Consider the following 23,455-nt stretch of genomic DNA (forward strand, 5'->3'; position numbering starts at 1 on the left):
TTGTGAAACAATGATGTGCAGCTTATGAAAAATATGAGTGAAGCTGCTGCTGCTGTTACTGCTGCTGTTGTTGCTGTTACTGCTGTTACTGCTGCTGCTGCTGCTATTACTGCTGCTGCTGCTGCTGCTGCTCTTACTGCTGCTGCTGCTGCTGCTGTTGCTGGTACTGCTGCTGCTGTGACGGTAACAAAAACAAGGATTTAATTGGCCTGATGTTTAAATCCTGATGTGAAGTTGGCAAGAACACAAAGACTCTTTGTTTGTGTTGGACAGAAACCAGGAGGCTGAGCACCAGTGAGTGAGTGAGTGACTGAGTGAGTGACTGAGTGATTAGTACGTAGCGTCCTGTATCCAAGAGGCAGAAACACCACAGACTATAAATATGTGAACGGGTTCACGTCTAAACTCATGTGAGCCTGTGTAGAGGTTTTTCATCAGTTAAATAAAACCCTGAACTGTAACTGTAACCGTTACCTTGGTAACTAAAGCAAAACATGTGAATTTTAATGTTAAAGAGCAGAGATTTGATTAAAGAGCTGCTTTAACCTTGAGGCTCTGGCAGAACAAACCTGCTCCTTCTTTCATCATTAAAAAAATACATATATTTTCATTTCTGTGTGTGTGAGTGAGTGAGTGAGTGAGTGTGCTTTCATCCTCGCTGCCTCAAACCATTACACATTCATTTGAACTTTTTTGCGTTTACCCTTTAACTGCTGAGCCTCCATCTTTCTTTCTCTGAGAGCAGCATGAACATGTGAAATCATGGGTTTGGTGGTGGAGTCTGATCTTGGCAAATTTTCAGGACTCTGGCCTCAGGTCTTGGCAGATCTTTTTGGATTCTGGTCTCAGGTCTTGGCAGATCTTTTTGGACTCTGGAATCAGATCTTGGGAGCTCTTTAGGATTCTGGTGTCAGGTCTTGTCAGACCTTCAGGACTCTCTGTCTTCTTGTCTCCAGGTCAGATGTTGGTCTTCTTCCTTCTTTTCTTTGTGCAGCAGGTTTTTCTTTACCGTTTGTCCCTGAGGCTCTGAAATGGATTCATCCTGCTCTTTTGTTCCCGTCTGTGCTTTTCTCTTCTGTTTATGCCGACGCACAAAAGGCCAACAAAGGCACAAAAGACGTATTGACAGTGGAGGACAAAGAGAGGAATGGTTTTAAAAACAGTCTGTGTGTGTCCTCACGCTTCACCTGCACCGTGAAACCCAAGCTGCTCATATCTGAAGATCTTTCTGGAAGTTTCCGTCAAACTTCACACTCTTATAAACACTTATTGTGTTTTACAGGTTTGTGTCTGAAGTGACGAGCAAACCTGGGGCTAATGCTAAGCTAAAAACATTCTGGCCTCAAGCTCAGCAAGTGTTTTTAGCTGAAATTCAAATATTTTAAATCAAAACAACAAAAACAACAACAGCTATCATTTTAGCAACATCAAGAAAGTTTAGAGTTACAAAAGTCGCAGTTTCTCGTTATAGTTTTGTGTTATTCGTACCATCACATGAAAGTCAGTAAATGTTCCCCTCATGCTAATGCTAAGCATACTACATTGATAGTTAAGCTTCTGGTTATTCAAATTCAAATATTTCATGAATTAAAACAAACAATTTTAGTGTTTTTTGCCCCAAGGATCGCAAAGTTTTGTGTTGCAAAACTCGCAATTTCAGTTCGCTCATGCTAATTTTACCTTTGCTGTTATATAAAAATGCTTGAATTTTCACTTGGGGCAAATGCTAAGCCAACTAGAATTATTGCACAGTGCGGCCTCGAGTGCTTTCTGTTTGTTTGTTTTGCTCAAATTCAAATATTTCAAGTAAAAAACTAAAAGAACCAATGTTAGCATATTTTTCTCCGCCATCCTGGGACTAATAATAAGCTTACTATAATGCTAAGCTAACTACATTTACATGCTTAAGTTTAGGCTACAGTTTAGAGTTACAGAAGTCGCAGTTTGTGTTGTTGCTGCAGTAACAAAACTCAGGCTAATGCTAAGCTAACCACATACAAACATACAAAGTGTGACCTAAAGCTGGACCACAGTTTAGTTTTAGCTTAAATTCAAATATTGTAAGTTAAAAAACTAAAACAAACAGCTGTCATTTCAGTTCATCCACGTTAATTATAGCGTTGTGTTGTTGGTGCTGTGGTAACATTTTCACCTCAGGCTAATTAGCTAAGCTAACTCCCTGCATCGTAAATCTGATGAATAATCGAGAAAATCTTCCAGTTATTTCTAACGAGAGAAGGTTTGTGAGAACTTTAGCCTCATTAACAAGCTCACAGCTCTTTATTATTCATGTTCCTCCTCGTATTGATTTCCTCTCAGCGCTCACATCTTTATTTTCCAAACGAGCTCAGAGCAAAAGAAGCAGCTTCAGGTTTTTCACATCGTTACTCACAGAGAATCTTTGTTTTTTTACCCCTCAGGCTGTAAATTTGGCTTTACAGCACAGACACACACACATACACACACACACACAAATCTGCTTTAATCTCCTGAGCTGCCTGGTCCTTACTCTCCCACACCAAACCCCATAGAGAAAATCAGTGATTACAACATCACACACACAGCAGTTGTTGATCCACTGCTACCTCCATCACTAAGTTCAAATATCTTATTTTAGTGTCCTCTGCATCTTAAATCCTTTGCTCAGATTAACTTCAGTGACACAAAGTGACCACATTAGGCAGCAGAGGACTAGCAACTCCTGTGAGTGGTTAAGTCTGTGTAACAGTGAGATAAAGACGCGAACGTGTTCTTAAAGATGTCGTAAACTTAAACTGACGTAGATTTTATGACACAAGTCTTTTGTTAAGTGAGTAAAATCTGTGTTGCAGTAAAAAACAAACATGTTTCGTCTCGTTGGAGTTCTTACGCTGAAGTCACTGAGGTGAACTGTGGCTCCAGGTGTTTGTAATGTTACACCAACACTTAGTGTGACCTCCTGACCTGTCAGGATTTAATGATGTCACACTTCAACCCTCTGTTTTCCCTCCACAGTCACAAATCCATTGAAGATTTTTCCTGTTTCTGTTCTGATTTTCTGAATTATTCAGATTATTTTCCCACATTTTTGTTATGTTTAGTATTTCTGAAAAAGATCAAATTGTTTTGACGTCCAGATAATTATAATAATTATTGACTCCACGACACTAGGTGGCGATGTTTCCTCTCAGCTCGTTTTTCTTTTTTGGTTAATTCTACCATGCGTTTATATCTTCTTCTGTTTTTACAGGTCAAAGGTCAATCAGAGTGTGTTAATCTGACTGTGACTCACACAAACATCATCAAACTAACATGAGAATAAGAATTTATTATTATTATTTATTTTAAATTAATATATTTTCATGTATTTTTCTTCAGACAGAAAAAACACTGCTTCCCCAAAAACTGTGGAACCAGAGGAGCTGAGACAGGTAACCACATTATAATCTGACCTCAACTCTGTGTGTGTGTGTGTGTGTGTGTGTGTGTGTGTGTACGTGCGTGAGATAATGGTCTGCAGATTTGTGTGATATCAGTTTTCCGTTTGGTGACGTTCAGTCGTCTGGAAGAGATACTGCACCAGAACTCACACATACACATGCACACTCACACACACACAACAAACCCTTATCACTAACCTTAGCCATAATCACAGTCCCAATCTTAGTCCTAAATGTTAACCAGTTCCTCAGGAATGAGGTTCTGCCTCATTAGGACCAGGTTTTGGTCTCCATGAGGACGACTGGTCCTGACAAGGTCAGTGTTTATGACACACACACACACACACACACACACACAGTGATCTGTCGTTAATAAAAAGTTGTTGGACGATGTTTTAGCACAGATTCTTTTCATTAAAGCTGGAGTAGGCGACTCTCTGTATCACATTACTGTCGACTTTATTCGATAAAAAAAACATTTTCTTCATCCTCACAAAAGGACTCTCCTGGCTGTAGTGTGTATGTGGCGCTGTGATGCTCAACAGAGCATAAAGTTAGCGCGCTGTGTACACAAAGTCAAGTGTGTGGCGGGCTATACGGACGAACACTTGGCGCTAATTTTCAATTGTGCCGTATTTGTCTGACAGTAAATCTGTCGTCCATGATGTTTCTGCCATGTTTTGCGTGAGTGAAAATCCTGCGTAGAGCGTCGTTGGCTTGCCTGCTTTTCCGGCTTCTCTGTGGATTAACGTTGTTTCTGAATTAGGGATGAATAATCCCGTCATGAGAACATGAATGGATGAATAATCCTGTCATGTGTCCTCTCTGCGGCTTCATGAGCGTCAGCTTCTCTCGGCTCCTGGAAACTTTAAATATCCTGAAATCAGACACAGATGATTTTTTCTCTCAGGCCAAAACTCTTGTGTGTTTTTTCCTCCGCTGTCATCGAGTCTCTGATCGCAGATTAGAGAATATTACAAACAGATGTGTTTATCGCTCAGCTGTGGCTGCACTGTTGTACAATTGTCATCAAACTGATCGAATTATCTTACAAATGTTTGTTTATTTTAACTAATTTCTGGTAAAACAAATCATTCTAATGACGTTGATAAAACTCTACTTATTGTTCCTTTAAATAAACCTGCGATAAAAGACTCACTGTTTTTACTCTGGAAACAACAACAGAGCGGTGATGCCAGGCTGAGCTGTAGGGGGCGCCAGAGCACTGGATTATGAGTCAGTGAGGGTGAGGATTCATTCATTAATTTATACATTAACATCACTTTCTGTGACTCATCAAAAAAATCAAAAAGCTAAAACACAAATATTTCTGCTCCAAGCATCTGTCGCCATAAGGTGGCAGCAGCAGCAAGCATTTAGTGAGTGGATTTACGAGGTTCCTTGAATGCATCTCGTTAACTGCTCCCATTAGCCCAACACACTGTAAATGTGCGTGTTGTTTTAGATTATTTAACGCGTCATTTCTTATTTTATTATTTATTATAAAAATCGAATGTTTTCTAATCTAGCGCGGCTACATGCTAACACTTATTAGCTTCTGTTTTACACAACCAAAGAGAAAAAAATTGTGAACATTAAAGATTTTATTATTATTTTATTATTCATCTGTAAACAAAAACATTTAAAATTCAAACTTAAGTTAAAATAGAAACTAAATATGTTTTCCAGTTTTAATGCTAAGCTAACACTGTTTACGTTAGCAGATAGTGACGTCACATTTCTTGTCTTTTATTTCAACACTGTCGTAAACATGTTAATGTGTTTAAATTTTAACATTTTTTTAGATCTTTTGTTAAAGTCCCATAATACCAGTGATCCGCCTCCACAAACGTCTACTCAGTGTCAATGAGTGAAAAACAGGTGACGTCGTCAAGAAAATGTCAGAATAAAAGTCTAAAAAATGACATCATGAATACATTTGTTCCTCTTCAAACAAGAGAATTTCTTGAATCTCACTGAGACTAAAAAACTGCTTTAATTAAAGAAGAAGAAAAGAAATCATCCATCACATGATCCTCAGGTGAATAGAAACCTGAGAGTTTCACCAAAAACTGATGTTCACGTATTTATCTCACTGTTAGACAGACGTTTGTAAACCACTTACTGTCCCACACCAAAGCCCATCTCTATGGGCTTTGGTGAACACGTGAACATGTGACACTGATATTGTAGACTTAAACTGTTGTAGATTTAATATCAAGAGTCTTTTGTTAAAGTTGGCAGCCATTTTGTTTTCACTGAGTGTGTGAGAGTCCTAGTGCTAGTTCTCAGCAGCAGGGGGCGCTCAGAGTTACTGATATGATCCTGAAAATGTCTTTACTCCAGTTTTAATCTGAGTTTCCTTCATGTGCTCTTCAGAAGTTCAGGGATGTGTGGGCGTGGCCTCTCTCCTCACGCTCTCTTCTTCCCTCATCTGAAGCTCCTCCCTCATGGAGGAGACGGGTCAGGATGTTGAGAAGACGCTGGTGGATGTCTCTGCTGCTGCTACCCCCTCCTGGTCGTCCACCTGCTGCATCGTCTTCTCTCTCGTCTACACCTCCATCTGTTTCTGAACACTCCTGCACAGCCCGCTGCAGCTCCACCTGTCCATTATCATCATCATCACTATCATCATCATAATCACCATCATCATCATCATCATCATCATCACCATCATCCTCATCCTCATCACCATCATCATCATCTTCCTCATCATATTTAACCATAAACAACATAAAGTGTCTCACCTGTAGGGGGAGCCCTGCTTTAGCCCCGAGCAGAGTGGGAGAAAACCACGGCCTGAAAATCTTCTCACAAATCACCTAAGGAAGAGGAAGAGGAAAGACACAAGGAGAGGAAGAGGAAAGATGGACGTTCAGACTCCAAAAGAAGAGGAGAGGATGAAGGAAGCAAGGGAAGGAGAGACTAAAATGATAGGGAGAAAAGAGGAGAAGAAAGAGTGCAGAAAAAGAAGGAAGAGGAAAATCAAGGAAAGGAAGTGAGGAGAGGAGATGAAAGTGATGAGTCATGTTTTTATCTGCCGACTCATTTTCCATGAACACTGTTTTTCTTCTTTTTCATTGTTGATTCTTTTGTTTTCTCTTGTTTTAATAAAACAGAGTGATCATGTGACAGCTGTGACCTCTGACCTGCAGGTTAGTGTTGCGTCGCCGTGGGTTACACCTCCGTCTGCTCAGATTACACCTGGACGAACAGTCGAAGAAGTTACAGTCGTCGTCGCTGCTGCAGTTCTGCTCCAGGATGTCCTGCATCTTTGGCTCAAAGAACGCCATGTCCACGTCGATCGCCACCACCTGCAAGGGGCGCCACACACACATCTGCTTTTACTACAACACCTGCAGGGGGCGCCACACACACATCTGCTTTTACTACAACACCTGCAGGGGGCGCCACACACACATCTGCTTTTACTACGACACCTGCAGGGGGCACCACAAACCCTGGAACATGGAACTTTAACTCCAGGATTAAACCCTGGAACATGGACCTTTAACTCCAGGGTTTAACCTTGGAACGTGGACCTTTAACTCCAGGATTAAACCCTGGAACATGGACCTTTAACTCCAGGACTAAACCCTGAACATGGACCTTTAACCAGGACTAAACCCTGAACATGGACCTTTAACTCCGGGTTTAACCTTGGAACATGGACCTTTAACTCCAGGATTAAACCCTGGAACATGGACCTTTAACTCCAGGACTAAACCCTGGAACATGGACCTTTAACTCCGGGGTTTAACCTTGGAACATGGACCTTTAACTCCAGGATTAAACCCTGGAACATGGACCTTTAACTCCAGGATGAAACCCTGGAACATGGACCTTTAACTCCAGGATGAAACCCTGGAACATGGACCTTTAACTCCAGGATGGAACCCTGGGAAATGGACTTAAATCCAGACGGTATCTCCTCAGAACCTTGCGGTGAACGTGAGCGTGGATGTAAACTCACGGTCAGGTCCGTCCTGATGGCGAAGTTCTCCGGCTTGATGTCGCACAGGTGCAGTTTGTGGGCGAAGTCGTTGTCAAAGTGCCAAACCATGTCCAGGAAACTCAGCGCGATGCGGTGGACCATCTCCCTGCTGGTCCAGCGTCCACGTGGTCCGGCCCGGTCCCGACCCATGCGTCCAGGGACCACCACATCCTCCAGGGAGAAGATGTTCTGGTCCCAGGCATGTCCTGCTGACAGGTACTCCACAGCGTAGAAATGACCACAAGAACCCAGCACCTTGGCCACGTGAGTGCTGAGGTCCTGCAGGAGTCTGGAGGACACAGTCAAAGGGTCAATACATAAAGTTTTTAAAGGAGTAGCAGTGACTTCTAGGGCTGTAAAGTCCCGGTCGACTGGTCCATTTCTGAGTCGATACAATCTGGTTCGACTCAACTTTGGTAATGCACCACACACACACACACACACACACACAGATAAGCAGCAGGACAGGTCACCTCTGTGCTGTTTTATTTTTAGCTTCTCATCCGTCAGTGTCCGAGCATCTGACTCGAAACAAACCTACATCTCTTTATCCTCCACACTCTGAGGATGGAGGTAATATTCCTGTTTTATGCTCAGTGATAAGTTTTAATAATCAGAAAGAAACAGGAAATAAACAATAATATATTACAATAAACAGCAGTTATAAAGTGACATTTTTTAAGCTTTTATAAAGTGTGGTTGTCACAGATTTTTAGCCACTTATCAAAAGACTTGTGTCATAAAATCTACGTCAGTTCAAGTCTACGATATCTACGTCACATGTTCACATCTTTCTCTCACTGTTAGACAGACTTTTCACACAGGAAACTGAAGTTTGTAAACCACTCACTCTCCCTCAACAAACCTCATAGACCATGGCTGCCTTTTCAAATTCTTCATTCAGGTTGACCTCAGTGACACAAAGTGACCACACGAGGCAGCAGTTAAAAGAGGTGGGTATGAGGTGGGTGGTGGTATTGTTGTGGGAGAGTGAGTCAGTCAGTCAGTCATCATCTAACCGCTTTATCGCGGGGGGTGCTGTGCCAATCGCAGCTACATCGGGCGATAGGCGGGGTACACCCTGGACAGTTCGCCAGTCCATCGCAGGGCCACACACACAACTAGAGACAAACAACCATTCACCCTCACACTCACTCCTACGGTCAATTTAGAGTGTCCAATTTACCTAATCCCCACATTGCATGTTTTTGGACTGTGGGAGGAAGCCGGAGAACCCGGAGAGAACCCACGCACACACGGGGAGAACATGCAAACTCCATGCAGAAAGGCCCTTGTTCCAACCGGGGCTCGAACCCGGGTCTTCTCGCTGCAAGGCGAGAGTGCTAACCACTAAACCACCGTGTGGCCCGGGAGAGTGAGTGGTTCCTTTAATATTAATTATATTATATATTAAAGTAGAACATGAGTTTGTGGACGTGGTGTAAAATCCTCTGTAATGTCAGTTGTGCTAAGTCATGGTTTTACCTGAGGAAGGTGTACTCCTCCTGCTGCAGCAGCGACCATAGCGACGCTAACTCTGCTCTGGAGAAACTCTTGTCTCGCTTTTTCAGCTTCTTCCCCCAAAGCCTGGCCAGAGAACTGTTGGCTCCGCCTCCTCCTCCTCTTCCGCCCTCCTCCTCCTCCTCATCTGCCTCAGCCAATCCCAGCGAGTTTCGTACCTGAGTCAGAGATAAAATAGCGTTAGCGTGGTTAGCAGCGCTTTTAGCGTCAGCTGACTGTGCACCTCACCTCCAGAGTGGCATAGAAAACCATGTCGAGTGGAGACACGTCCTCTGCTGCGTCCTGTCAAACACGAGTGTAACAGTCAGTATTTGTCTTCCTCACATTAATAACAGACGTTTGGAGGCAAGACAGGAAGTGTGTGGGCGTCACCTGATAGTCCAGGATTCCCAGCGGCTCGTAGGAGGAGAAGTTCTCCAGCTTGGACTTGAGGATGATGGGTTTTCCTCTCCACCGCCCCTCCATCACCTTCTTCCCGTTCTCGTAGTAGAGACAGCGTTTGTAGTCGACCAGGCCGAGGACACACATGTCCTCACACATGTCCCCTGTCACCACCCCCTCACCGAACTCCACGCACTGTGGGACAGAGAGAGGGGGCAAAGCCACAGAGGTCAGTCAAACGTTGTTATGATATTTCATGTCTTGATATTTTCCTCGTAAATCACAAAGTCATGTTCAATAAAGTCGTTTTCAGTCGGTAAAGCATGTTTTTTATAAAGTTAGTTACGTGTTTTTTACGACATTAGCGCTGGGGTTTTCATAAACTTAAGTTCGTAACTCAGGTTTCGTTGTTATTTACGTGTTTTTGCGACGTTAGTACTGGGGTTTTATAAAGCGCAACTTAAGTTTCGTTGTTATTTGCGTGTTTGTGCAATGTTAGTCCTGGCGTTTTTATAAAGTTTGTAACTTAAGTTTCATTGTTATTTCCGTGTTTTTTCGATGTTAGTATTGATGTTTTTATAAAGTTTGTAATTTAAGTTTCGTTGTTATTTATGTTTTTTTTTTGCAACGTCAGTACTGGGGGTTTTATAAAGTTCATAACTTAGAGTATGTTTTGTTATTTACGTGTTTTTTGCGACGTTACTAACTTTGTGTAAAGTTAGTAACTTGAAAGTTATTAAATTAAAAACATGTGTATTGCAACTTTTCGAACATTATTTTTGTCACGTTAACATGATTTTGGTGATGTCTGACACGCACACGGAGAGCTGAGTGAGTGTGTGTGCATGTGAGTGAGTGAGTGAGGTGGAGGATTAACGTGGTTCTGGTCGGGGATTAGAGAGCTAATCTTCTTTCCCGGCCCACATTCCAACACAAACAGCAGTCAGGAGCTCAGGTCATCATACACACACACATGTGTAGTGCTACTATAAAAGGTAAAAAGTCGTGTTTTTTCAGTTCCTGTCGTTTTGAGAGAAAAAAAAGAAAATCGTAGGATTTTCATCGGCGGCCATTTTATTAGCTACTTCTGTTTGTAATGTTGATGTTTGTAGCATCGTAGCTACGAACAGTGACATCATCACGTCCTGTCGCACCACTGGAATCTGTGAGTGTGTGTGTGTGGGTTTGTGTTGCTCTTTATTGAGGTTAAACACACAAAACAAAACACTGGGAGCTGAATTTATGTGTTTGTTTCAAGGAAAATTATTATGTCTGTGTGTGTGTGGCCTGCGGTTGTGAACTCACCAGCTGTGAGATCAGCTACACTTCATCTGCTCCACCCACACTCTGTGTGTTAACGTGTGTGTGTGTGTGTGAATGAATGAATGCAGTGTTTCAGCCCACACCTCTCTCTCTCTCTGTCTATCTCTCTCTCCCTCCCCCTCCCTCTCCCGCTCTCTCTCTCTCTCCTTCTCAGAAACAACAGCAGCTTTTGTGATGTTGTTGATTTTCACTGTACATGACTGACACTGACCTTTGACCTCCTGTTGCCAGTGATGGATCATGACAGAGGTCAGAGGTCATTCACATTTACATCTGTGAGACAAACTAAATAACCTTTAAAATATGTCAAAGTTTACAGAGAAAAGAATAAATAATAAGTTTTTACATTTAAAAAAAAAATTAACCATGAGAGAGGAGCACACAGACACACTCACACACATAGACACACAGACGCACACAGACACACACACACACACACACACACACTGTGGGAAAACAGCTGCAGTAAAAATGTGACGTTGAATCTTCAGGGAAAAATAACTTCACTCTCTCACTCTCTCACTCTCTCACTGTGACACCAGGGAGTGAACACATTAAAGGAATAAATGAAGAAGAAAGAGGCGGAGTCAGTGACATTAAACTGAACAAAAATTAAAAAGGTGTTTGTTACTGAATTAAGCTTTAAATCAAAGTGTCAGAGTGAGTGAGTGAGTGAGAGAGTTTTTACATGAAAAAGAGTAAACAATATTACAATTCAGCTGATTTACATCTTTATCATGCAAATTATGCAAATACACCATGTGCCTCTGTCTCTCCATCTCTCTGTGTCTCTGCCTCTGTCTCCGTCTCTGTGTCTCTGCCTCCGTCTCTCTGTGTCTCTGTCTCCGTCTCTGTCTCTCTGCCTCTGTGTCTGTGTCTCTGCCTCTGTGTCTTGTAAAGATGGCAGCGTCTGTCCTTATATAGACAGAGGAATTCCAGAGACGTGCAGGGACAGAGTCAAAGAGCAGATCGTCCATAAATAGTTGTGGATCAGCAGGAACAGTGAAGACAAACAGAAAAGCAGGTGTTCACAAGAAGACATGAAGACATGAGTGAAGTCAATAAAGAACAAAAACACAAGAGAGCAGAACATTCAAGAACGCTCAGAGCATTCTGAACTTGCTGAATGTTCAGAAGAACGTTCTGAACAATCACAGACTCAAACTGATCCAGATTCATTAAAACCAACACGTTGTTTTCATTAAAGTCCACAGAACCAGGTCTCATCTGAGTCACATGACAAATGATCCTCATGAACCCTGAACTACAGCTGGATCTATAACACACACCTGGACATGGACCAGGACCAGGACCAGGAACGTATATAAAACAGTGACATGAGTAAATGTAACCAGTGACTTCAACAGTGAGACAAATGTGAACGTGTGAAATGTGAGGATTCACTTAATCATCAGTCATCAGTGCACTCAAATCTCCTGAGTCACAGTTTGGAGGAACAGGAAACTGACGACTGAGCGACTTTTGTTCACACACTTGAGCAAAATCTGAGCGTTAATCCAGCGACTGTGACGGCGACGACAGCGGGATTAACGAGTGTCAGTGAACACAACACCTGTGTGTCTTCGTGTGTGTGTTTGTGTGCGTATGTGTGTGGTTTTGACTCAGATTAAAGCAGGGTTTAATCTCAATCTGTGGTTTAGAAATATGATGAGTGAGAGAAACACAAACATTTATGTTCATCAGAGACGCACACACACACGTGTAGAGACGAGACGTTCTCACAGACCAGGAAACTGAAGTTTGTAAACCGCTCACTCTCCCACACCAAAGCCCATAGAGAAAATCAGTGATTTTAGCTCACAGGGACACAGGAGCTGCTGGTCCTCTGCTGCCTTGTGTGGTCACTTTGTGTCACTGAGGTCAATCTGAACAAAGGATTTCAAACACTGAAGCGACTGAATCAGACAGAAGTTAGTGATGGAGGCAGCAGTGGATCAACAACTCCTGTGTGTGTGATGTTAAAATCACTGGTTTTCTCTATGGGCTTTGGTGTGGGAGAGTGACGCTGCTCACACTCACCAGTCGCTGCAGGATCCTCTGGCTCTTGTCGTCAGTGCAGTAGTCCGACATCATGATGCTCCTGTGAACCAGAACTAGGCCATTCAGAAACAACCAGGAGCCGAACCAGAGCAGAGCAAAGACCAGGGTCCCGCGCCGGGACCACAACCGGAGTCCAAGCCACCGCAGCAGGCCCAGCCTCCCCCCGCCTGACCCCTGACCTCCAGGTAACATGATGTCACTGTCGATGCTGAAGAGATGTTACTTTGTTTATGAGGCAATCAATGACATCATCTGTGTGTCCGTGGACTCATATTTCCCATGATCCTCTGCAGGAAGTGAAGGTGGAGAATCCCCGATCCAAACATTTGTCCTGAAGAAGAGTGGAATCAGCCAATCACAGCGAGCCGCTGAGACTCCGCCCCTCTGACCTCCATCGCAGTGAAACATCAAATGTTGAGGAACCACGGTCCAGCGTGACACACAGGGTCAAAGGTCAGCAGGGGAACGAGAATCCATTCAGGGAAAGTAACGTTGAATGTTTCCAAAGAAACCTGCGAGTAAACAAAGGTTAGTGTGACCATTAATTAATTAATTCATTCATTCATCAGCTGCTGATTTTAATATCAGTGTCCGTCTTTTTTCCCTCTGTCTCTGTGTGTGTCTCTGTGTGTGTGTGTGTGTGTGTGTGTGCGCAGATGACAGCTGTTTTCCAGCTGTTCACATGAACACAAACAGAAAGTCTCTGAACATCTGAACTGGTTTTATCTTTAATCTGGATCAGATCTGTAATTGTCTTTAAACTCATGAATGTTTAAGATTTAGTCTGATTTTTTTAATTAATCCCATCAAAACAGTTTAAACCTGGGATTAGATTACATGATCTAATCTGCATTCAGAGCTGGTGTTTTGATCAGATCCAGAATTTAGGATCTCATCAGGTGACTTCAGAAGAACTGAGTCCAGAATGCAGCAGAACCACATGAACTTCCAGGCTCCGCCCACTGAGGAAACAACCAGGTGGTTTGTTTCACTCAGTGACTCTGAAGCTGCTCTGATGAGGAATGTAACCAGATCCTGAGATTAGATCCCGAGGAACTCTCTTATCCACGGCAGAAGGTCCTCAGGGAACCAGGGGAGAATGACGGCGACATTCCAGAGATTCTGAAGAGTCTGAAGAGTCTGAAGATTCTGAGGAGTCTGAAGATTCTGAGTTGTCTGAAGATTCTGAAGATTTTGAGGAGTCTGAAGATTCTGAAGATTCTGAAGAGTCTGAAGATTTTGAAGATTCTGAAGAGTCTGAAGATTTTGATGAGTCTGAAAATTCTGAAGAGTCTGAAGATTCTGAAGAGTCTGAAGATTCTGAAGAGTCTGAAGATTCTGAAGATTCTGAAGATTTTGAGGAGACTGAAGAGTCTGAAGAATTTGAGGAGACTTAAGAGTCTGTAGATTTTGAGGAGTCTGAAGATTCTGAAGATTCTGAGGAATCTTAAGAGTCTGTAGATTTTGAGGAGTCTGAAGATTCTGAAGATTCTGAGGAGTCTGAAGAATCTGAAGAGTCTGAAGATTCTGAAGAGTCTGAAGATTTTGAGGAGTCTGAAGATTCTGAAGAGTCTGAAGATTTTGAGTCTCTGAAGATTTTGAGGTGTCTGAAGAGTCTGAAGATTCTGAAGATTTTGAGGAGTCTGTAGAGTCTGAAGATTTTGAGGAGTCTGAAGAGTCTGAGTCTGAAGAGTCTGAAGATTCTGAGAGTCTGAAGATTCTGAGTCTGAGGATTCTAGTCTGAAGATTCTGAAGAGTGAAGATTTTGAGGAGTCTGAAGATTCTGAAGATTTTGAGGAGTCTGAAGATTTTGAGAGGAGATTTTGAGGTGTCTGAAGAGTCTGAAGATTCTGAAGAGTCTGAAGATTTTGAGGAGTCTGAAGATTCTGAAGATTTTGAGGAGTCTGAAGAGTCTGAAAATTTTGAGGAGTCTGAAGATTCTGAAGAGTCTGAGGATTCTGAGGAGTCTGAAGATTCTGAAGAGTCTGAAGATTTTGAGGAGTCTGAAGATTCTGAAGAGTCTGAAGATTCTGAAGATTATGAGGAGTCTGAAGATTTTGAGAGTCTGAAGATTTTGAGGAGTCTGAAGAGTCTGAAGATTTTGAGGAGTCTGAAGAGTCTGAAGATTTTGAGGTGTCTGAAGAGTCTGAAGATTTTGAGAGTCTGAAGAGTCTGAAGATTTTGAGGTGTCTGAAGATTCTGAAGATTTTGAGGAGTCTGTAGAGTCTGACGATTCTGAAGAGTCTGACGATTCTGAAGAGTCTGAAGATTCTGAAGATTTTGAGGAGTCTGAAGAGTCTGAAGAGTCTGAAGATTCTGAAGAGTCTGAGGAGTTTGAAGATTCTGAGGAGTCTGAAGAGTCTGAAGATTCTGAAGAGTCTGAAGATTCTGAAGAGTCTGAGGATTCTGAGGAGTCTGAAGAGTCTGAAGAGTCTGAAGATTCTGAAGAGTCCGAAGATTTTGAGGAGTCTGAAGATTCTGAAGATTTTGAGGAGTCTGATTCTGAAGAGTCTGAAGATTCTGAGGAGTCTGAAGATTCTGAAGATTTTGAGGAGTCTGAGGAGTCTGAAGATTCTGAAGATTTTGAGGAGTCTGAAGAGTCTGAAGATTTTGAGGAGTCTGAAGAGTCTGAGGAGTCTGAATCCCTGAACTCAGGATTAAGTCAGACTTTTGCTCATGAAGTAAAATCTGGAGGTGAGGATTAAATCTCAAACCCTTCAGCAGTCTGTCTGTCTGTCTGCAGGTCAGAGGTCATCTGCTGTGTCCTGATAACTTTAGTTGTTGTTTCCTTTGAAGTGACGATCAAAATCTGATTTAGATAGGATTTAAAAGTCTACAGATTATAAGACTGCAGATTAAAAGTTTACAGATTAAAAATCTGCAGATTAAAAGTCTACAGATTAAAGGTCTGCAATTTAAAAGTCTACAGATTAAAGGTCAGTAGATTAAAGTCTACAGATTACAGGTCTGCAGATTAAACGTCTACAGATTAAAAGTCTGCAGATCATCTGAAGCTCGGTCAGATGTTTGTAAACGAGGAATCACAAACCTGCAGAGATGAGATGAAGAATCGTTTCTCCTCAGGTTCCTCTGTCGTCTGCAGCTCCGTCACACATCTGTGAGTCCAGGACCAGGACAAGGACCAGGTCTCAGTCCAGAGAAGATGCTCCTGTAGCTCCAGTAAACTCTGATCCTCAACTGACAGAACGACCAGGACCTGCGATCTGGTTTCTGCTCACGCTGCCACTGACTCTGTGTGTGTGTGTGTGTGTGTGTGTGTTCAGGCTTGTTCTTTTTCCAGCCTCATTCCTCTTCCTTCCTCTCTCTCTCTGCTGCACTCACAGCGTTTTCTCCTTTATACTCTTTCCTACTGGAACTGTGTGTGTGTGCGTGTGTGTCCTCAGGGAGAAAGGAGGCGTCTCTTCTCGCGTCCCGTCTCTAAAACTGAAGAAACCCCCTCCCTTCTGTCTCTCTGTTTCCTCACCCCCTCTCTTATATTTACATGCTACTGTACCCTCTCTCTCTCTCTCTCTCCTCTCACTCTCTCTCCCCCACCCTGTTACCACGGCAGCAAGTCTCAGTCAAGGTTCAGTCCCCACATGCTCAGCTTCACTGAGCCTTGGCAAATTAAAAGCTCTTTTTCCATTTATCTCACTTTCCCTTTTCTCCCTGCTTTCCATGTAACTCACACACGCACACACACACACACAAACTTTATTGGCTGTTTTACAAATCGGGCGATTACTGACATATTTCAGCCTCTGAGCGTTTTTTACTGTGTGTGTGTGTGGCTGTGTACCACAAACACACACGCTTGGACAGGTACTGTGTCCACCAGAGGGAAGTGATGAGTAAAGCGTGGACAGTGTGCTTCTCAGCGCCCCCACTGGACGTTTCAGTACAGGACGTCCACCAAAGACACCTGAGGACAGAAGAGGTGGATGAATGGATTAATGTTCCCATCATGACCTGGGAACAACTCTGGGTCCTTGATGAATGGGTGATGGATGGACAGATGACTGGATGATGGATGGACCGATGAAAGGATGATGGATGGACAGATGAAAGGATGATGGATGGACAGATGAAAGGATAATGGATGGATAAATGAATGGATGATGGATGGACAGATGACTGGATGATGGATAGACAGATGAAAGGATGATGGATGGACAGATGAAAGGATGATGATGGACAGATGAAAGGATAATGGATGAACAGATGAATGGATGGACAGATGAAAGGATAATGGATGAACAGATGAATGGATGGACAGATGACTGGATGACAGATGAAAGGATGATGGATGGACAGATGAAAGGATAATGAATGGACAGATGACTGGATGATGGATGGACAGATGAAAGGATGATGGATGGACAGATGGAAGGATGATGGATGGACAGATGAAAGGATAATGGATGGACAGATGACTGGATGATGGATGGACAGATGACTGGATGAAGAGACTAACATAAGAAACTGAGTCTGGGGCAACGTGAGACTTTGTCTCTTTTTGTCTTCATCATCTGCTCATCTGAGTCCTCACTCTTTCATTCATCACAGTCATCACACACACACATCAAAGTTGTGTTGCACCACCACCTAGTGGCCGTCCATGAACACTACAGGAGAGGACATGAGGAAAGGAAATGAGATGAGAGGAATAATATTTAATAATGATGATGATGATGATGAATATTATCGTAGTTACCATAACAACACGTCTGTGATGTCTAGGTCACATGATCACGTCTTTATCTCACTGAAGTATGTAAACCACTAGCTCTCCCACACCAAAACTCATTGAGGAAATCAGTGATTTTAGCTGATGGGGACACAGGAGCTGCTGGTCCTCTGCTGCCTCGTGTGGTCACTTTGTGTCACTGAGTTAAGTCTGAACAAAGGATTTTAAAAGCCGAATTAACAAAATCAGACAATTGAACTTAGTGATGGAGGCAGCAGTGGATCAACAACTGCTGTGTGTGTGATGTTAAAATCACTGATTTTCTCTATGAGGTTTGGTGTGTGTGTGTGTGTGTGAGTTTCCTGTTCACAGACGTCAGCTCAGCGTTTGTGTTTTTGTCGGTTGATCCGTCGCACAAACAGAACTGCTGGGAAATCAACTCTCACACACTCTGGTGGGCGAGAGAGATTAACAGTGTGTGGATGAGTGGATTATCTGTGTGTGTGTGTGTGTGTGAGGTGACTGAATGAATGACCACACACACACAGTGAACAGTGAACATGTTTATTTCAGTGTTTCACGTTCAACATCATTCCTGATCACGATTTATTATTAAATATCAAACGTATCACAGGTTAGTCAGAGTTAAACCTGACTTCATTCACTGGTTAAGGTTAAGTTTAGTGTTAGATTTGTTAAACACTGAGTCACTGAAACTTTGACTTACTTTACAAATAGAAAACGTCTCAAACGTCTTGTTTTTGTCCACAATATTCACGTTTAAGAAGCAGAAAAATCACACAGACTGGTTTTAATTATTAAAGAAAAAACAGATTAATTGATCATCCAAACCGCTGAGGTTTGTTTTAGTGATCAATTATTAAACGATCAGTCATCATCGCCTCTGCTCTAAATGAGTTTATTAAATGAATTCATTACTAAAACTAGAAAATCACGAGCGTCTGACGTCTCAGTGACTGATTCTCGCGGCATCCTGACATCAACCTCCTCACATTTGTCTCACTCATCTACGGCGTCGTCCTCGTCCTCGAAGGTGTCGTCCCCGTCGTTGGCGGTCGCCTCCTGGTACTGCTGGTACTCGGACACCAGGTCGTTCATGTTGCTCTCGGCCTCCGTGAACTCCATCTCGTCCATGCCCTCGCCGGTGAACCAGTGCAGGAAGGCCTTCCGGCGGAACATGGCCGAGAACTGCTCCGAGATTCTCTTGAACAACTCCTGAATGGCCGTGCTATTGCCGATGAAGGTGGCGGCCATTTTGAGCCCCCGCGGCGCCACGTCGCAGACGGCCACCTTGACGTTGTTGGGGATCCACTCCACAAAGTAGCTGCTGTGCTTGTTCTGGACGTTCAGCATCTGCTCATCCACCTCCTTCATGGACATGGGTCCACGGAAGACCGCGGCGACCGTCAGGTAGCGCCCGTGGCGAGGGTCGCAGGCCGCCATCATGTTCCTGGCGTCGAACATCTGCTGTGTGAGCTCGGGGACAGTGAGGGCACGGTACTGTTGGCTGCCCCGCGCTGTCAGAGGCGCGAACCCCGGCATGAAGAAGTGAAGTCGGGGGAAAGGGACCATGTTCACGGCCAGTTTACGAAGGTCAGCATTAAGCTGACCGGGGAAGCGCAGCGACGTCGTCACGCCGCTCATGGTGGCCGACACCAGGTGGTTGAGGTCACCGTAGGTGGGCGTGGTCAGTTTGAGTGTGCGGAAGCAGATGTCGTAAAGGGCCTCGTTGTCGATGCAGTACGTCTCGTCCGTGTTTTCCACAAGCTGATGGACCGACAGCGTGGCGTTGTATGGCTCCACCACGGTGTCTGACACCTGTGGACGATCACAAGGAAAGCGCGTTCTTCATTACAGCCAGAGAGGGCACTGTGGTGGCCATTTTACCACGATCTGACAGTTTTAAATATTATCTTTTCATTTCTTCTGTTAGCGCTTACCACTCATGCTAGCTTATTTAGGCACACAGTGTACGCCTAAATTCACACAACTTTTTTTTATTATTGCAAGTGATGGCGCTGTGGTGGCCATTTTGTGGGATGTTAATTGCGTTGTCTTTGTTCTGTTGTTGAGGTTTTCGCTCACAGGCGACGTGAAAAAAAAGTAAAGTAAAGTCTTACCGTTATGAGAAAAAGGTCAGACTTTACTTTTTTTTCTTTCTTTTTACTTTTTGTGAGCGAAAACCTCAACAACAGAACAAAGACAAGGCATCGTAATATTCGAAAAATCGTAACATTGTTAAAAAAAGAGTTATGCTTCAAGAAAAGTCGTAATATTACAATGAAGAAGTTAAGAGGATAAAGTCGTATGAAGAAAAAAGTAAAGACTTCATACGATTACGAAAAATGTCTTGAGTAAAAAGTAGCAAATTTGAGAAAAGGTTGTGATTCACGCGTTATGAAAAAAAAGCTCGTAAGTCGTAAGGAAAAAAGTGGTATTGTTCCCCAACAAACAAAATTCCAATTAATGAAGATTTATAACCAGGACGATGGTGTTAGTGTCCGAGGCTACTGCTGTGTAATGACATACTGTAGCTGAAGGGGTCACTGTTTTCATAAGTAGTATTTGTAAAACGTTTGAATAATAATAATAAAACTCAAAGCCTGAATATTCCAAATTTTACAAGAGAAACATTCACGCTATCCTTAATTCTGAAGGAACGGGAAAAATGTAGCTCTAGAGGGCGTTGTAGGTATTTATGATGATTCCAACTGACTCAGGGTTAAAGAAGCGTGTCGTACCTTAGGCGACGGCATCACGCTGAAGGTGTTCATGATCCGGTCCGGATATTCCTCCCGGATCTTGCTAATCAGCAGCGTTCCCATTCCCGAGCCAGTGCCGCCACCGAGCGAATGAGTCAGCTGGAATCCCTGCGAAAACAAAATATTCAACATGAAACGACAGACTCCTGTGACGTGACTCAAGATAGTCGCAATTATACAAGAGTTTTACAGAAAGAAAAAGTCACAACATTAACAGCGAACATGTTTATATTCCTAGAAAGTCATAATACGACAAGAAGAGTCTTAGCATTACCGTGAAGAAAAAAAGTCGTAATATTCCTTACAAAACACCAGTATTACGAGAAATAAGTAGTGATTCACGAGAGTGAAGTTGCACTGCTATGAAAAACGTATTTACACGTCAAGAAAAGTCACAATATTACCAGGAAAAAGTTGTAAACATACAAGAGCAAAGTCCGACTGTTTTTTTTTAAGTTGAAAATGTTGCGTTTTTATGTCGTACTCACGACGTTGTAAGTGGAAACTTCTGCGAGTTCTGACTCAAACCAAGTTACTAGTTTACTAGCGATGATCACAGACTGTATATCATTACCTAGCAACTGCGTTCTTACAACTTTAATATTAGAACACTGAGAATTTCGCATTCAAATGTTTATGTCAATACATTCACGTGGTCTAAGTTCTTAAAAATACAATGTTTATACCCAACTTCACTTGAAGGCGTAATTATTATTATGAGTTACTCTTGCATTACATGTCATTTAGCAGACACTTTTATCCAAACGACTTACAAGGGAATTGAGTACAACCTGCCAGGGGTGGAGTTGAACTTGCAATCACAATGTCTTTTGAACACAGGGTACCGGTCTTAACCACTGAGCTACCCCACCCCCTTGCTACGCCCTCTGTGATTTAAAGCAGCTAATGAGAGGCCATGTTGTCGGTGGTCACCTGGAGACAGTCGCAGTGCTCGCACTCCTTCCTCACAACGTCCAGCACTGAGTCCACGAGCTCCGCCCCCTCCGTATAGTGACCTTTGGCCCAGTTGTTCCCTGCACCTGTCTGACCTGTGAGCGACCAATCAGAAGAGAGAACATGTGTGTGTGCGTGTGTGAGTGAAATATAAAACCATCTCCACAAACACATGATGAAACATGAAGGCGACGCCCATGACAGCTGTTTGTGTGTGCGTGCGCGTGTGTGTGTTACCAAATATGAAGTTGTCTGGTCTGAACAGTTGTCCAAAAGCTCCTGAGCGAACACTGTCCATGGTTCCTGGTTCCAGGTCGACGAGCACAGAGCGGGGGACATATTTATGTGCTGCACAAAAACAGGAAACACCGTGTGGTGTCACTTCCTGTCTGGTTTACAACAGGTTCTGCTTCTCTGTTTGTCTGACACTGTAAAACTCCACATGAGAGGCCGCGTTCTAGTTAGTTATTGGAACTCAGAAGTTGGCGCACATAAACATCGCAACAACATTTCTACGAAAGTGCAAACTACCAGTAAAAGTGACCTTGGAAATTCCAAGTTACGACAAATGGAACCCACCATGACGACAACGTCGCATGTTCTCTCCACTTCCTGTTCAGTGATGACATAATTCGCAGATTTATTGCGATCGCTTTCACACCAATACATTATTTGCAAATTTCCAAGGAAAGTGAGTTTGGTCACAGAATTGCGATGTTTATTTGCGTGATTGCTGGAAAACCAAATCTAATCTGACAAACTTCACTGAGTATCAGCACCCCCTGCTGCTTGTCAACATGAACAACACACAAACATCAAAGTTCAGACAGAGACAATGTGTCTGTGCGGTGGATCAGTGGAGACTGGCACTGACTCACAGGACGCCTCTGTGTAGTAAACGCTGACTCGCTCCAACTGAAGTGCTGAGTCGCCCGCGTAGTTTCCTGCTGCGTCGATGCCGTGTTCATCGCTGATCACCTCCCAAAACTGATCGATCAATAAGAGAGAGGATCAATGTGTGTGTGTGTGTGTTTGTGTGTCTGTGTATGTCTCTGTGTAGTTTGGCTTACTTCTAGATCTTGTTTGTACCCAAAATGTTGAAATGCACATATTGTAAGTTGCTTTGGATAAAAGCGTCTGCCAAATGACATGTAATGTAATGTCTGTGTGTGCGCGTGTGTGTGTCAGATTCTTTGAATAGTCTCAGTGGCTCAGACTTTAGCCCCTCCCCCTCTCCTTTATCTTCATCACTGAAGTTTGTTTAAATCAGATGAAAAATCACATTAACTGATGACACACACTCACACACGCGCACACAGTAACAGAGTTATTCAGTTAAAGTCTTAAGACAGATTTTAACATGTATGATTTTAATGATCATGTGATCACTGGTTTTAATCCAGGGAATAAACTGAGTCCGTACCTTTGTCCCAATCTGGTTCCCACACTGTCCTGCCTGGATGTGAACTATCTCCCTCATCCTGGTTCTGGTCTGGTTCTGGTCTGATCTGTTCTGGTCTGCTGCTGTACATCGGTGTGTGTGTGTTAGCTCCTCCTCCTTTTCTGTCCACGCCCTGAGGGGGCGGAGGATCCAGATGATCCCAGTCAGCACAAAACACCCACATGTACAGACGTCCACTCCTGCTTTCATGACAAAATAACACTCATTCAGTCATTATTACAATAAAAACATTAAAACGTCCACATAATCAAAGTTTGTATGAAATGAGTGAAAGTTCAATACAGAGATTAAAATTACATACAAATTCAATATAACCTCATAAAAGTCTAAATAAATTATAAAAAAGGCAAAAAAGTATGTGATAGAGTAATAAAAAATGAAGAAATGAGTCAGAACCATTTTATCAAAACCTGAATCATTTAATCAAATGTCAAAGTTATGAAATAAAGCCAAATATAGAAGCAAATAACAAATAAAAGTTAATATGGCGATGAGGAGTGAAGATTATTTTGGAAAAAAAATGGAAATCATTTTTTATAAAAAAGTCATTTAATAACATTTGACAGATTTTCATAGAAAGTCGAAATTTGGGGGGGTGGGGGGGTGAAGTTTATGTTTCTTCACTTTTTTGATAATTTTGTCTGTGTTATTGATTGGGCATGTCCCAATCAATTTGGCCTTAAGGTGCTGAGAGTGAGTAAGTACACAGAAAATAATAAAGCAATAAAAATCACCTTCTTTTTAATCAATTACATATTCCAGAGTATGTAGTCCCTCCAAAGTAAATCTTATTATCGCATATTTTGTGCTTTTAATCTGGAAAAACGATGCCTTAAAAGGAGTTAAAATACGGAAAAAATTTGCTAATTA

The 23,455-nt window shown here is 42.7% G+C and overlaps 2 protein-coding genes across 5 annotated transcripts; both read right to left on the bottom strand.

Annotated features, from left to right (window-relative positions):
- Window positions 1-5,025: 5,025 nt before the first annotated feature.
- dipk1c (divergent protein kinase domain 1C) lies at window positions 5,026-16,166 on the bottom strand. Of its 3 annotated transcripts, XM_044032027.1 has the most exons (9): window positions 15,749-16,160; window positions 12,679-13,211; window positions 9,307-9,510; window positions 9,163-9,216; window positions 8,899-9,092; window positions 7,393-7,702; window positions 6,569-6,733; window positions 6,167-6,241; window positions 5,026-6,022 (listed from the first exon to the last, which is right to left on the bottom strand). In XM_044032027.1, the coding sequence occupies exons 2-9, from the start codon at window positions 12,889-12,891 to the stop codon at window positions 5,795-5,797; spliced, it is 1,443 nt and encodes a 480-aa protein (XP_043887962.1). In that variant the 5' UTR covers window positions 12,892-13,211; window positions 15,749-16,160; the 3' UTR covers window positions 5,026-5,794. The 3 variants fall into 3 exon arrangements, with proteins under 3 accessions (XP_043887962.1, XP_043887983.1, XP_043887972.1); XM_044032048.1 differs by lacking the exon at window positions 12,679-13,211 and having other exon boundaries at window positions 15,749-16,159; XM_044032037.1 differs by lacking the exon at window positions 5,026-6,022 and having other exon boundaries at window positions 6,173-6,344; window positions 15,749-16,166.
- A 2,011-nt stretch (window positions 16,167-18,177) lies between these two features.
- On the bottom strand, window positions 18,178-22,650 carry tubb6 (tubulin, beta 6 class V). Of its 2 annotated transcripts, XM_044032071.1 has the most exons (6): window positions 22,547-22,650; window positions 22,002-22,110; window positions 21,361-21,471; window positions 21,103-21,218; window positions 20,149-20,277; window positions 18,178-19,225 (listed from the first exon to the last, which is right to left on the bottom strand). In XM_044032071.1, the coding sequence occupies exons 1-6, from the start codon at window positions 22,601-22,603 to the stop codon at window positions 18,407-18,409; spliced, it is 1,341 nt and encodes a 446-aa protein (XP_043888006.1). In that variant the 5' UTR covers window positions 22,604-22,650; the 3' UTR covers window positions 18,178-18,406. The 2 variants fall into 2 exon arrangements, with proteins under 2 accessions (XP_043888006.1, XP_043887996.1); XM_044032061.1 differs by having other exon boundaries at window positions 21,103-21,471; window positions 22,547-22,611.
- Window positions 22,651-23,455: the final 805 nt, after the last annotated feature.

The sequence above is a fragment of the Solea senegalensis genome, linkage group LG1 (genome assembly GCF_019176455.1).
Source record: "Solea senegalensis isolate Sse05_10M linkage group LG1, IFAPA_SoseM_1, whole genome shotgun sequence".
Lineage (NCBI taxonomy): Eukaryota > Metazoa > Chordata > Actinopteri > Pleuronectiformes > Soleidae > Solea > Solea senegalensis.